The 15,444-nt window shown below is 42.8% G+C and overlaps 1 protein-coding gene across 1 annotated transcript; it reads left to right on the plus strand.

Annotated features, from left to right (window-relative positions):
• Nucleotides 1–6,655: 6,655 nt before the first annotated feature.
• LOC110800635 (uncharacterized) lies at nucleotides 6,656–8,716 on the plus strand. Its single transcript, XM_022005946.2, has one exon. It carries the CDS (start codon nucleotides 6,656–6,658, stop codon nucleotides 8,714–8,716), a length of 2,061 nt encoding a protein of 686 aa, XP_021861638.2.
• The last annotated feature ends 6,728 nt before the right edge of the window (nucleotides 8,717–15,444 follow it).

Raw genomic sequence — 15,444 nt, forward strand, 5'->3', positions numbered from 1 at the left:
AAATTTCCGAACCACATCTATAAGCTTGATAAAGCTCTTTATGGGTTAAAGCAAGCTCCTAGATCGTGGTACGAGAGATTATCAAAGTTTCTTTTACAAAATGATTTTAAACGTGGAAGAATCGATAAAACTCTATTTTTAAAATCAAAAGGATCTGACTTATTAGTTGTACAAATTTATGTCGATGATATATTATTTGGTGCTACTAACGAAAATTTGTGCAAGGATTTTGCTAATTTAATGTGCAGTGAGTTTGAAATGAGTATGATGGGGGAACTCAATTTCTTTCTTGGTTTGCAAATCAAACAAACTAAGGAAGGAATTATGATCCACCAACAAAAGTACGTGAAGGAACTCCTCAAAAAGTACGAGCTAGATTCAGTGAAAACAAATCACACTCCCATGGGAACAGCCACAAGACTAGATGAGGATCCCACAGGAAAAAGTGTGAATCAAACGACGTACAGGGGAATGATTGGATCTCTGCTATACCTAACCGCAAGCAGACCAGACATATCATTCAGTGTTGGGTTGTGTGCAAGATTTCAATCAAACCCAAAGGAGTCCCACATGACTGCAGTGAAGAGGATATTCAGATACCTCAAAGGAACAGACGATCTATGTCTGTTTTATCCAAGAAGTGGAACTTTCGATTTAAAAGGATATGCAGATGCAGATTATGCAGGTGATTTAGTAAACCGAAAGAGCACATCAGGTATGGTTCAATTCCTAGGATCTTGCATGGTTTCTTGGGGTTCCAAGAAACAGAATACCGTTGCCTTATCCACAGCAGAAGCTGAATATGTAGCAGCTGCTGCATGTTGCTCTCAAATACTGTGGATAAAGCAACAGTTAAGGGATTTTGGGATCATATATGATTGTGTTCCTATTTACTGTGATAACACTAGCGCAATCTGCATTTCTAAGGATCCGGTACATCATTCCCGGGTTAAGCATATTCATATTAGGCATCACTTTCTTAAGGATAATGTTGAAAAAGGTTTAATCAAGTTGGACTTTTGTCAAACCGAGAATCAAATTGCAGATATTATGACTAAACCTTTAAGCAGAGAGAAGCATGAGAAAATGAGAATGGAACTCGGGATGATCAAAATAAGATAAGGAAGCTGACAGATCCTCATGAGGTATGACTCTTTTAGATTTATGCATTACTACTGTATACCATTATAAATACATGTGCGTAAAGCATAACTGAAGTTTACCATCGTTGAGGAACAACTAAAAATTTCGAATTAAAAATGTGTATTTAATTAGTCAGTAATATGAGATACGTAATTCACAAAGTTCCACTAATTTAGGAGGATCATGGTTATCTTCTGTTACAAATTTTTATTTACTCATTTTATTTAATTTTTCCACAAATTTTATTTTTCCACAAATTAATTTTATTTTTCTTATAAATATATCCTTAAACCTTTTATTATTCCACCAAATTTTATCTTTTCCAAATTTTAAAGCTAATGGAACTCACACCCACTCCTATGGATCTATCATACCCTAGCCCACCTCAAATACAGAAAACATCAAAGGAACAAGCCTTGATAATCTACACTCCTCCTCTCCATCTTCCTTCATCTTCTCCACCATCTCCAACAATGGTGAGAACAAGCTTAAACACAAATCTGAAACGAAAAAGAAAATCTCTATCCCCTACTCCTATGGATATCTCACCCATTCCACAACAAATCCAACAAAACAAAAATCCCCAAATTCCATCACCAAAAACCCTAGATTTTCAAAATTCAAAATCTGAAAACCTAACCACCATGGGTGGCGGCCGAGTACAAGAACACGACGGCGGCGGCAAGTCGGCGACCGGACCCTACCCGGCCGACCGACCGACCACCGATATCCCAACAGCTGCTCCTCCGCACGCCTCCCTCGCCCTAAAACCCAACCACGACACTCTTCCTTCATCCACAACAACCACCGACGGCGGCTCCCATCCCTCTCAGCCGTCCGACACCTCCATCGACGACGCCCACACCACGACCTCCGACAAACTCCCACACAACCAAAACCCGTTGGCGACCACCCTTACACCAACCGCCCAAGTCGCGCTTCCCCCTCCCCTAATCGACCCAGTCGCGAACCCACCAACCACCCAACTCGCGACGGATCTTGCCCCACAACCCACCCAAATCGCGACACCACCACCCACCAACCTTATCCCTCCGTCCAGCCCACCCTCCCCCTCCGTTTTGTCGACAGAGAAGACCCACCACCGACCCGCGAAAAGGCAGCGGCGGTCGGGTGGTGGGGTGGTTGTGAAATCAAAAAAGAACGTGGCTTGTTCTAAGGGGGAAATAACCCCAAACCGGGTCCTTTCGGCGGATGAGGCGAATTTGGTTAAGGCTTTTGCTGTAAATCAGACGTGGTGTGAAACTAATCTTGAGGAATTCATGGAAATTCTTAAACATCAGGGATGGGTAAGCCTATTTTGTGATTATTCTAAATCCTCCATATTTCCAGATGCTATGAATGAATTTCGCGCGAATTTTAAATATGTGGATGGTGTTTGTTCAAGTAGTGTGAATGGAACAGCGTTTGAATTTAATGCTGAATATATTGCAAAGTTATTGAATATTCGTAATGAGGGATTTGATTTATATGTGAAAGGAGCAACCGCTAAAATTCAGATTGGTGTGATGACTAATGAACAACTTGTGGAAGCAATAGGAGGAGATCTTAAAGTGTGTTCCTTAACTAACCAAAGCTTGTTTCCCACCCCTCTACAAAAAATACTTTTTAACCTTGTTCGTAGAGGTATTGTTCCTCGCACTCAAAAGCGTACCTTGGCCAACCTCTATGATGCTTCTTTGATGTATTGCCTTGAACACAAAATACCAATCAACTTTCCTGCCTTAATGATTAAACACTTATCCCATTGTGTTCCTTCAGATTATAAAGTTGGTTATGCTTCATTGTTGACAATGGTGTTTAGGAGTTTCTCTGTGGATTTGCGTGACTATGGAGAGTTGATGGTCACTAGTCAACAAATAGTGCAAAGTGATTTATTAAGAAGCATGAATCTAGAAGTAGCTAATGGGAGATTATGTTGGGCCATGGCTACAGTGAAGGAACCTAAAAGTAAGGGGGAAAAAGAAGGTGTTCCTAAGAAGGTGGAAAAGGCTACTAAGGTGGTTCCTAAGGTGCCAAAGGATGTTCCTCGTGGTAAACGTAGGAGCATAAGGGTAGCCACTAGAGTTCCTACGGTCATTGTTCCTCCGGTGTTCGTTGACATATCTTGTGACAATGAGGATGATGATGGGAACGTAGAGGTATTGGAGGACACTGTTGAAATTGAAAAGGAGGAAAAAGAATCCACCCCTGTTCCTACACCAAAAGTGGATAGCCCTGTTCCTCAGCCAAGGTACATCCCTGTTCCTCCCACTCCTACTGTTCCTTCTTCCATTACTGGCTTTGGTGGGTTTGCTGCTTTTGGTTCTTCAAGTTCCTTAGGATCTCATGATCCCAATAAGGAGGAACTCAAGGAACAGGTTATCATGTTGAGAAAGGATATGGATAGAATGATAAAGCTTCAAGAGTCCACAAATGCTATGATACTACAACTCCAGAATCAGATTACAGCCTTGTTATCTGGAGTTCAACCAATGGATTCAAGTCCTTCCCATACTTGAGGATCTCTTTGAAAAAATCTAACCTTGTTCCATCCCAATTTCCAAGATCCCAAATTTTTTTTGTGTGTGTGTGCTACATTACGCTTTATTTTTATTTTGGAACTTTTTATTTATTTATTTTGGTTTGTACTCCTTTCATGGGATACAGTTACATACTTTATTTCCTTTATTTTATTTCCTTTAATTTTAGTGGAACTCATCAATGAACGTATCTCTACAATCATGACTAGTTATTTATTATGTTTTCTATTCAAATCTAGTACGTTGGAACTTAACTTTGAGGCTAACTTAGTTTGCCAACCGTTGATCGGAGGGCGCTCTAATCGGTATATATTAGTATTGTGTATTTCTACTTTTTGTTAATGCCAACAGGGGGAAATGAATGCAAACTTAACTTAAATTGATCACTTGAATCCGTCTCACTACTCTCTTCTCAATGTAAGTTTATAAAATTTTATTTCTCGTTTTTAAATTTTATTTTCGTTTATTAAAATTAATTTCAATTTTCCTTAATTTCATTTAGGAAGTTTAGATTAATTTTTATAAAAATAATTTATTTAGTTTATTGCTTTATATTTATGCTAATTGATTATTGCTGCATTTAGTGAAAGTTTGCTTTTGTTGTCATCACCAAAAAGGGGGAATATTGTTGATCCTAAAGTTTTGATGATGACAAAGCAAACTCCTGACAATTGGTTAAGTTATGTTGCATAATAGGTTCCGAGATCCTTAGAGGGATAATGCTAAGTTAAGGAGATCCTGAGTTGGATAAACTAAGCAACGTGGAATATAAGCAAGTAATTGATCCATGTCAGACACTACATTGAAGAAATAATCATTATGCAAGGCGAGATCCTTAGGCGAGTTCCTAAGGCGAGATCCTCATATATTATGTGGATCCTCGGCGTTCCAGAGAAGGAACAAATCGGGAAGTCTTCGAGTGAAGCTTCTAAAGGTGCAACATGAAGACTACAACATATGAGTTTATGTTTTAGGATTTATGTAAGTATTTAATAAAGTTTATAAGTAATTTGGTATGAAAGGGACATAGTATTTTGGTACGTTTTAAATGAAATATGTTAACTGTAATTATAAAAGAGTTTTAACTTGGAAAATCTTTTTAATAAATAAAATGTATTTAATTAATAAATGAAACATAGGATTCTGATTTACTCTCCTTGTTTCTCAAGTAAAAGTTTTTCCACGTTCCTTGAAACTCTCCCCACGTATTTATGTTCAACGTACATTTAGTGTTTTGATTTGGTCTCCCTTGTTTCTCTCCAACTATGCCCATGTTACTGAGCAGTAACTGTTAGTGGGTGGTTGAGGGAAACATGGGTACCAAACCCTAAGTAAAACTCTCCTATAAAAGGAGAAGAGTTTTAGCTTTTCAAAATACACAACTGATCTTTGCAAAATATATTTTAAGAACTTAAACGTTTTAAAAGAGAATCAGTTTTCAAAAGAGTGTCCCTTGAGTTCCTTATTACTTTGAGCTTTATTACGTACTAGAGTTTTATATCAAATTGTATTTTGGGTTTAAGGGTTGAGTGATCCTTAATTGACTTAGAGTTAAGTCAAAGAGAAACAGAGCGACTTAGAGTTAAGTCAAAGAGAAAAGGAGCGACTTAGAGTTAAGTCAGAGAGAGAAAGAGGAGCACAGTAATCAAAGGGGATTGCTGTGGGGAACTCGTGTTCGAGAGGAACTCGAGTTAAAGAGTGTATTTGTAATAGAGTTATTGCATTAATACAAAAGAGTAGTGAGGTTCTTCTTGATTAGGGTCAAGAAGGTTCCTCCATTTTATATCTTTCTTCGCTCATTATTCTCAGTCTCTTTATTGTTTAAATTCCGCAAGAAACTTACCCAAGTTCCCAAGAAACAATTCACCCCCCCTCTTGTCAAGTGTTCCTACTGAACTATCAGGTTGAGAATATAAACGACAATGGTATCTCTTCCAGAAGCATGGCAGAATGTTTTTAAGGGGAATGACTATACTCCATTGGGATTGGAGAAAGATGTACCTGAATATTCTTTTAGCGGAGGTCACCAAAATGGGGGCAGCTCCGTATCTAATAGCCTTCAGTTGTATTTAACCAACAAACAAACATACAGAGTATTAGTGAAGCTCTAGTCATCAGCACAACATCTCATATCACATATGATATGAGTATGAATAAGTTGGACATACTCTTTCGACGGAAAAACATATTGAACAAACTACCAAGTACAATTTACCCAAGTTACAAGTTGTTATCCCACTTTTTGGACTAACGACATAACCGTTCTAACGTTTGATCATGTCGTGTCAGCCAGGTCCTGTCGTGTCGCAGGTAAACACAGCTCCAGGGAGATACGTCCGACGTAGCATCGTACGACGAGGTATAACCGACGAAGGACAGGCGACAAAGTACAGGCAACTGAGACACGTCCTCGAGAAACGGGTTGATGAAGATAAGTTGACCTAAAGCCCATGATAGGCAGCGCCGTCAAGCTAGCAAGAACGAGTCCAAGACACACGCGAGAAGCGCGGAAACAGTTGAAGACTGAAGAGACGTGTGACAAAGATACTCCTATCGTTGTGGGATTTTCTCAACCGATCAGACCGTTGAGAATATCCTATAAAAGGACGAAGATAATGATAAGCAAAGCACGTTCACTCAAGCACTAAAACTCTTAAGCTATAAACTGTTTCAGTATTCATTATTGTACTTGAGATTTTCGATATCGATTCTCAGAAAGAAAAGCATAAACAATTATATAGAATACTTAGTGGATTGATAGCCTCATAGCTATCCGCGGTTTTTTACCTTATTCCTGGGTTTTCCGCGTCAACACTCCTTTGTGTCGTGTCTCTTTATTTGTGTCGTTGATTCTTTGCTTAGTTAGCGTCGACCCTAGCCGAAAGTCGCCCCCATACGAATTTTGGCATAAACAGTTTGGCGCCGTCTGTGGGGACATTAACTAGGTTTTACACAAAAGCACCCCTTTCACCATGACTACTGGAGAGATGACGATCGCAGAGATGAAGGCGGCTTACGAGAAAGCCCAAGCCGAGCTAGCCCAAGAGAGGGCATCCAATGAAACCCTCCAGAAAGAGCTCGAATCTGTAAAGAGCAACAAGCACCAGTCCCGCTACAAAGGTGGGAAGCCAAAAAAGCTAACGTTCGAGATGCCCGATGACTTTGAAGATGTGACCGACGATGAGGAGACCCGTGAGGAAGAAGACAAAGAAGCTCCCGATCCGGTGACCCAACGCCTGAACAAGATGGATGCACGCATGACAAAGCACTATTCCCGCCTGATGAAGTTGATGACCAGGTTCCCTGGGGCACCTACACCAGTGGAGACCGAGCCGACCGACGGGTATGCCGCGTCGCCGTTCTGCGAAGCGATCGCTAGAGTGACAGTTCCGCACACACTCCGGCTCCCAACCTGGACCACCCTGTACGACGGGACATCCGACCCCTATAGGCACGTCAACTTCTACAAGCAGCGCATGTGGCAGATCGGGATTCCGCACGACCTAGTGGAACCTGTTATGTGCAAATCATTCGGCGGCACCCTTGATGGAGCAGCTTTGGAATGGCTCACGAACGTCCCTCCCAGATCCATCTCCTGTTTGTCCGACCTCATCAACGCCTTCTATCAACAATTCGCCAGCAGTCGCCAGTTAGAAAAACAAACCAGTGATCTCTATCGGTTGGTTCAAGGGCCAACCGAGTCAGTACGCGATTATTTTAACCGTTTTAATTGTGAAAAAATTGGTATAAAAAATTGTGATGTCAGGACTGCTATTGAGGCGTTCAAGAGAGGCCTCATCCCCAATTCGGAGCTATACCGGGAAATAACCAAATACCCCTGTGCAACTTTCGAAGAGGTGCGATCAAGGGCCACCGCCCAGATGCGAATCGAAGACGACGAGGTTATCCGAACAGCATCTCAACAATCGATAGGGGGCAGCAGCGACAGAAGATCGTACACCCCAAGGAACAACAATTGGCGACACCAACCATATGTTCGGCAAAACCAGGTACAAAGTGTCAATCAGTATTATGATACTAACAATGTTTACAGGAACGAGCGGGTCGAACACCCTAACATCTCCGACTACGGCTTCAACGTCGACATTGGAGGTGTGGTGAACGCCCTTCAAAATGTAGGTGGAACAGTCAGATGGCCCCGGAAGAACGACAGACCGGACTCCATGAAGGACATGAGCAAATGGTGCGACTTCCACCGCGACAACGGACACACAACCGAGGAGTGCATCTCCCTCAGAAAGGAAGTCGCATACCTCCTGAAACGGGGGCATCTAAAGGAACTGTTGAGCGACAAGGGAAAAGAAACATTTTCCAAAGAGCAAACCACCCTGCCCGGCCCAGCGACAAGCAGCGAGCGACCAGACCCACCACCATTCAGTAAAGTGGTAAATGTTATTTCCGGTGGTTCAGATATTTGTGGACTAACCTCTTCTGCAGCTAAAAAAATTAACAAGGGAGAATCTGAGACCGTAGAAGAGGGACAAACCGAAGACGAGGTCGCACTACACAGGTCCCTGACCGCAATGGCTATCACTTTCGACGATTCAGATTCTGTAGATACACAGCGGGAGCACCACGACGGGTTGGTAATATCGCTCCCAATAGGGAACGCATTGATCAAAAGGATACTGGTCGACAACGGAAGCTCAGCCAACGTACTGTTCTTGGAAGCACTACAAGAAATGAGATTAGAAGAGAAAAACATAGTAAGGAGATCAACAGTTCTGGTAGGGTTCAGTGGAGAAGCACTACGGACGGTAGGAGAGATATCGTTGCCTACATACGCAGAAGGCGTCAACATGATGACCAAGTTCAACGTCGTCGATTGTCCATCAGCGTACAACGTCATCCTAGGACGACCATGGATCCACAAAATGAAGGCAGTGCCATCAACATATCACCAATCAATCAAGTTTCCAACCAAGTGGGGGGTCATGGAAATCAAAGGGCAGCAAAGGGATGCGAAGAAATGTTACGAGACAGCACTGAAACCATCCAAGTCACCCATCTAGCAATTACAGCCAGGGTCGACGTCGGACGACCCCGACGACCAACAAATCGACGAGATAGTACTAGACCAGACAAAGCCAGACCAAGTCATAAGAATCGGAGCCTCACTGCCTGACAACATCAAAAGTCAGATAGTGTCGTTTCTAAGAGAAAACTCGGACGGTTTCGCTTGGTCGCACGAGGACATGACAGGAATCAGCCCAGACGTGATTACCCACAAGCTCAACGTCGACCCCAGCTTCAGACCGGTAAAACAGAAACGACGTAAGTTCGCACCCGAAAGGAATAAAATCATAGACGAAGAAGTCCAAAACCTGATAGATTCAGGGAAGATCAGAGAGGTCAAATATCCAGACTGGTTAGCAAACGTCGTCGTCGTCAGCAAAAAGAACGGAAAATGGAGAGTCTGCATCGACTTCACAGATATCAACAAAGCTTGCCCCAAGGACCCATTCCCTCTGCCGCACATCGACGCCCTGGTCGACGCCACAGCCGGTCACGAGCTACTCACATTCATGGACGCATACTCAGGATACAACCAAATCCTTATGCACCCAGACGACCAGGAAAAAACATCTTTTGTAACGGATAGAGGAATTTATTGTTATAAAGTCATGCCTTTTGGTCTTAAAAATGCAGGTGCGACGTACCAAAGATTAGTCAACAAGATGTTTAAAGACCAACTCGGAGACACAATGGAGGTATACATTGACGACATGCTGGTGAAATCGAGGAAGGCTGACGATCACGTGGAACACTTACGACAATCCTTCGACATACTAAAAAAATACGGTATGAAACTTAACCCGACTAAATGTTCTTTCGGAGTGTCCGCAGGAAAAATTTTAGGTTACATCGTCACCCAACGAGGAATCGAGGCCAGCCCCGACCAAGTGCGCGCGATCATCAACATTCAATCCCCGCGGAACATAAAAGAGGTACAACGCTTGACAGGGAGAGTGGCGGCACTGAACCGTTTTATATCACGGTCGTCGGACAAGTGTCGATTATTTTACGACGTCCTGCGCAAAAACAAGGGGTTTAACTGGTCCGACGACCACGAAGCAGCCCTGCAGAACCTCAAAAAATACATGATGTCGCCGCCCCTCCTATCCAAGCCAAAAGAAGGAGAAGTCTTACAACTCTATTTAGCCGTTAGCTCGATGGCAGTGAGCGCGGTCCTAGCTCGAGAAGACGAAGCACAACAACTACCCATTTATTACATCAGTAAGTCACTACTGGAAGCAGAGACCAGGTATTCTTCCCTCGAAAAACTCGTTTTAGCACTCGTTACCGCAGCCAAAAAACTAAGGCATTATTTTGAAACTCACCAAATAGTGGTGATGACTAACTATCCAATCAAGTCCGTGATGCGTAGGCCAGAACTGACAGGTCGAATGGAGAAGTGGACAATGGCACTAGGAAGGTTCGACATCAAGTATCAACCAAGGACGGCTGTAAAATCACAGGCCCTAGCAGATTTTGTGGCAGACTTCAGCCCCGACTTAGAGAGGATAGCAGACGACGAAGTCAAACTCATCAACAACATAGAAGGAATATGGACACTCTTCGTCGACGGCTCATCTAACTTTCGTGGTGCAGGTTTAGGCGTCGTACTAAAGTCACCACAAGGGGACATGATAGCACAGGCAATCTGCTGCGATTTCAAGGCAACTAACAACGAAGCAGAATACGAGGCGCTAATCGCCGGAATGACATTAGCTATGGAATTAGGGGCAAGCGGACTCAACATCTTCAGCGACTCACAACTAATCGTCAACCAGATTAACGGCGACTACGAAGCTAAAGACCTAAAAATGACCTTGTATCTCGAGAAAGCAAAAGAGTTAACTTCCAAATTCAAACCCTTCTCCATCAAACAAATCCCAAGAGACCTAAACACGCAAGCCGACGCCCTTGCCAACCTAGGATCCGCACTCAGAAAATCACCATTCTCGACCATACCTCTAGTACACCTACTGTCGCCCGCCGTCGAAAAAGACATACCACAAGACGCCAGCCTCGTCCTATCAACCTTAAACACAGACAGTTGGACCAAACCCATCTTCGATTACCTAAAGCACGAAACTCTACCCGACGACAAGCTAGACGCCAGAAAGATACTTTTCAAAGCTTCACGATATGTTATTTTGCAGGACGTACTATTTAAGCGATCAGCAAACGGAATGTTGATGCGATGTGCCGAAGAGATCGAATGGGAAATACTATTGAAACAATACCACGAAGGAGAATGCGGAGGACGCGAAGGAGGACGAAGCTTATCAACCAGAATCAAAAGAAATGGATACTATTGGCCAACAATGCTTAAGGACGCCATGAGGTACGTATCCAAGTGCGACAAGTGCCAACGACACGCAGGTATGACACATAAACCATCCGAATTCTTGCATCCAACCCTAACTCCGTGGCCTTTCATGAAATGGGGGATGGACATCGTTGGCAAATTGCCCGTCGCCTCAGGACAAAAGGTCTTCATGTTAGCCCTAACAGATTATTTTTCCAAGTGGATAGAAGCAGGTGCATTCCAACAAGTAAGGGACAAAGAGGTATGCTCGTTCATATGGACTAACATAATATGCAGGTTCGGAATACCGTCAGAAATCATCTGTGACAACGGATCACAATTCATCAGCGACAAGACAAGAGCTTTCTGCAAAACATGGAACATCGAGCTAAAGACGTCGACGCCCAGATACCCCCAAGCAAACGGACAGGCGGAATCCAGCAACAAAACGATCATCGCGTCGCTGAAAAAGCGGTTGGACGACAAGAAGGGGCGATGGGCAGAAGAGTTGCCATCGATCCTATGGGCCAACAGGACGACGCCTAGGACGGCGACGGGACAGACTCCCTTCTCACTCGTTTACGGGTGCGAAGCGGTACTTCCCCCTGAAGTGACGTTGCCCAGTGCACGATATGGACTCATGACGCCAGAGAAAAACGACGTAGAACTCAGCGAAAACCTCGACAACACAGAAGATCTCAGGGAAGCAGCATTGATAAGAATGGCGTCACAACAACAGATCGTGGCAAAATGCTTCAACAAAAATGTCAAAGTGAAAATGTTCAAAGAAGGAGATTGGGTACTGCGCAGAGTATTTCAAAACACGAAAGAATTAAACGCGGGTAAGTTAGCACCAGCTTGGGAAGGACCGTACTTGATCGACAAAATCGTCGGAAAGGGGGCATACAGACTCATTACCAAAGATGGCAAGTCGGTCCCCCGAAGCTGGAACGCAACACATCTTAAACTCTACCATTTTTGAAATCTCGTCGTAACCAATTTTATCAGTCGTCGTATCGTCGTCTTTACTTTTCTTTATCGTTTTATTTTAAAAACCATTACTGACTTAGGCATCGGAGGGCCGTTGGCATCCCCAACGGCCAATCCTCTTAGCGACCCCTGTTTTCTTTTGCAGAAGGCAAGACGCACGACGAATGACATCCATAAACAACAACGTACGACTCAGAACGAGATCGCAAGAGACAACGAACTAACAACGCAGGTATGATTTTACACTTCAGTCGCTTCAATACTTATTACTTGCAAAGCATCTGCTACACGAAACTAAGACATCAAAACGCAACGGGATAACCATAAAGAACAAACGACTAAGGAAAAGAAAAACAAACTTAACATACACGACGCGCGACCCCTAAGGCCACGACTTCCGAAATTTAAACATAAAACATTATCCAAACACCGCGTCGCCACTACCGACGACGAATAAAAACATTCCAAACACAAAAACAAAACACAAGTCATCCAAACCACCTCGTCGTCGCCATCGACGACGAGTAAAGAAGTTCACCAACAAAACACAAAAACCAACAGAAATTCGAAAACTACAAACTATTACATCCCTTCTTCCTGAGTAGAGACCACGGCTTCCTGCTCCGACTCTTGCTCTGGGGGCACGACTGGCACCTCCACCGACGCCACGTCCAACGTCTCGTCTTGAGAAACGACGACGAGGGCCTCCTCTTCACACCCAACAGCTAAAACCTCCCCCTCTTGGTCCGGAACAGGCGCACTCACCACCAACAAAGCCGCATCCACCTCCGTCGCCTCAGTACTAGCAGTGTCAGCCGTCTTCGCCAACTCCTCCGAATCCACCACAGGCACCGACAGGTCAGCCATGGTACCGCCATTAGCCAGATAGTCATCCACCTCCTTTTGACACGGCGAAAGGCTAGTCTCCCCAATCAGGCAGGAATACATCATCTGCGCCCGCGTCCTCCATATAGCGTGTTATTCTAGTAGGAACACGCACAAGAGGGGGGGGGGTGAATTGTAATTGGAACTTTGGTAAAGTTTCTTGCGGAACTAAGAAACAATCAAGGAACTGAGAATAGAGAAGACAATAACAATAATTGTGAAAACTTCTTGACACTAATCAAGAAGAGAATTCCTTTTATTATAGTAATGCCTCGATTACAATAATCTCTCCAACACAAGTTCCTCTCAAACTTGTGTTCCTCACAGTAATCTACTCTGATTACAGCTCTTTCACTTCTCTCTCTCAGACTTAAACTCTAAGTCTCAACAGGATAACTCTATCCTTACTAATACAAAATACAATTCGTGTTTAGATAACTCTAGATATTAATGATGCTTTAGTGTATATATGGCACTTAGGAACTTAGGATTAACTAGGACACAAACTGTTTTTAGAAAATCTTTGACAATGCGTTTTAGGAAAGCAAGAGCTCTTAGAAAGTTTGTGTATTTTGTTTCAGAAAACTTCTTTGCCTTATATAGAATTTTGTCCTTAGGGTTTGTTTCCTTCGAAAACTCAACTGCCAACAACTGACACTTTGATTGTCACGTCCCTAGACTTGAGGAACAAGGGGAGACCACTTCCCACACAACTTCCTCAATTGCTGGACGTGTCTAAGACTATGTCAGTCACTGTTTGTTTTGAAAAGAATGTTTCTTTATTTTGTCAAAATATTTAGGAGAAGTTTTAGGAAGATAAAAACTGTTTTTATTTAATTGTGATAAAAATCTAATTTTTATTAAATATGAAAAGATATTATATTTAAAGTATTTTCCTTAAAACTGTGTTGCTTGATATTTTGACAAAAACACACGAGTAATCCAAGTTCCTCTAGTTCCTTATATACCACTTAACATATTAATATATTACATATAAACTAAGCAAGATAAACTACCTAGACGTATATGTCTTTCCTTTGGTGAGGCATTCAACTCTGAAGCTTCACTTGTTCCAGCACAGGAACATTAATGAGTTCCTCTAATGTTTAAATAGGAACTCGTGGCCATGAGTCTGCAATAGTTCTTGTGAGTATTAGGAACTCTTGATATGCAACTGTGTTGCTCCTCTTGTGACTTCAAACTGGAACAGGTACAACTTCCAGCTCTGGAACTCTAGTGACTGTCCCAAGTGTATACCAGGAACTTCACCATTTGATTCAAGTTCCTATCCTAATAGAAACTTGGGCATTTACCTGTCCAAAGTCATTGGCAACCATAATCAGGAAGTTTGCAATATGTGTGTGTCATCAACCAAAACATAGGGACAACAATATTCCCCCTTTTTGGTGATGACAACACTTGCAAACTTTTTACAAATGAGAGGAAGCACAAACAGGAACTTATGCAGACTACTATAAAACAGAACACAAAAATTGAAAAACAAAAGAGAAAGAAACAAGAAGAAAAAAAATAAACTTACAGAGAGATATACAGAGAGATTGATGCAGGAACTGGGATTGAGTGTACCTTGGAAGTTTGCACCCTTGACTTCCCCCTGTTGACATCAACAAAAAGCATAGCACGAAATATAGCCATTCCAAACACAGTGCCCCACGATCAACGTTTGGCAAGTTAAGCTAGCCTTAAAGTATTAAACCAACTCACACAATAAATTGAAAGTAAGCAGTAATGATCAAAACTAGAAAGCACAGATAGGTGTAACCAAGCAAGTCAAAATAAGATGGAACAAATACCCAAGTTTGAAAATTATACAGACCAAAAGCAAATTAAAAAGATTGTTCCATGGCAAAAGATAAAAGAAACATGGGATAGGGTGATTAGGCTTGGGATGGGGAACCAGAACCAGCAGTTTCTTCTATCACAGTCTCCTCAAAAGATTCCAGATTGTTGATCTTGGTGAGGATTGTGGCACGAGTTGCATTGGCTTGTTCTGAGTAGTGGTGAAGAGTGGTTTGGAGAGTCTTGACACTGGTAACTAATGCACCTATGTGGGCCTGCATTGAGCTGATCCTGTGATCTGTTCCCTCCTGCAGTTCCACCAGACGAGCAACTGTTGCCTTCAGCTCCAATATCTGATCATCCTTTGTGTTCCAGGCACCCCCATGATCTTGAACATGTTCCTGTTCAGATGGAACGTCGAGCTTTGGACTTTTTGGAGGATCTGGGTGTCCTTTTCCTTGGCCCAACAGTTTCAGGCAGTTCCTCTTGATTCAGTGGAACAGCATCCTCCTCTATGGGCATCTCCTTGACATCCCCATCCTCATTTATTTCCATGAAGACAGGCCCTCTTTTCTTGTTCTCCTTCATTGCCACCCTCAAGCTCTTTCTTTTTCCTTGGGATCCTACACTCTTCCTGTTCCCTCGAGATAAAGGGACCTCTATTTGTTCGAGTTCCTCCTCCTCCACTTCTTCTTTAACTACAGTTCCCTCCTGATCTTCCTCATCTTGTTTCTCTTCCTTTCCAGCCCT

Source organism: Spinacia oleracea, chromosome 3 (assembly GCF_020520425.1).
Source record: "Spinacia oleracea cultivar Varoflay chromosome 3, BTI_SOV_V1, whole genome shotgun sequence".
NCBI lineage: Eukaryota > Viridiplantae > Streptophyta > Magnoliopsida > Caryophyllales > Amaranthaceae > Spinacia > Spinacia oleracea.

Coding starts and splice junctions, on each gene's coding strand:
- LOC110800635 (XM_022005946.2), top strand. CDS start 6,656: ATGACTACTGGAGAGATGACGATCGCAGAGATGAAGGCGGCTTACGAG.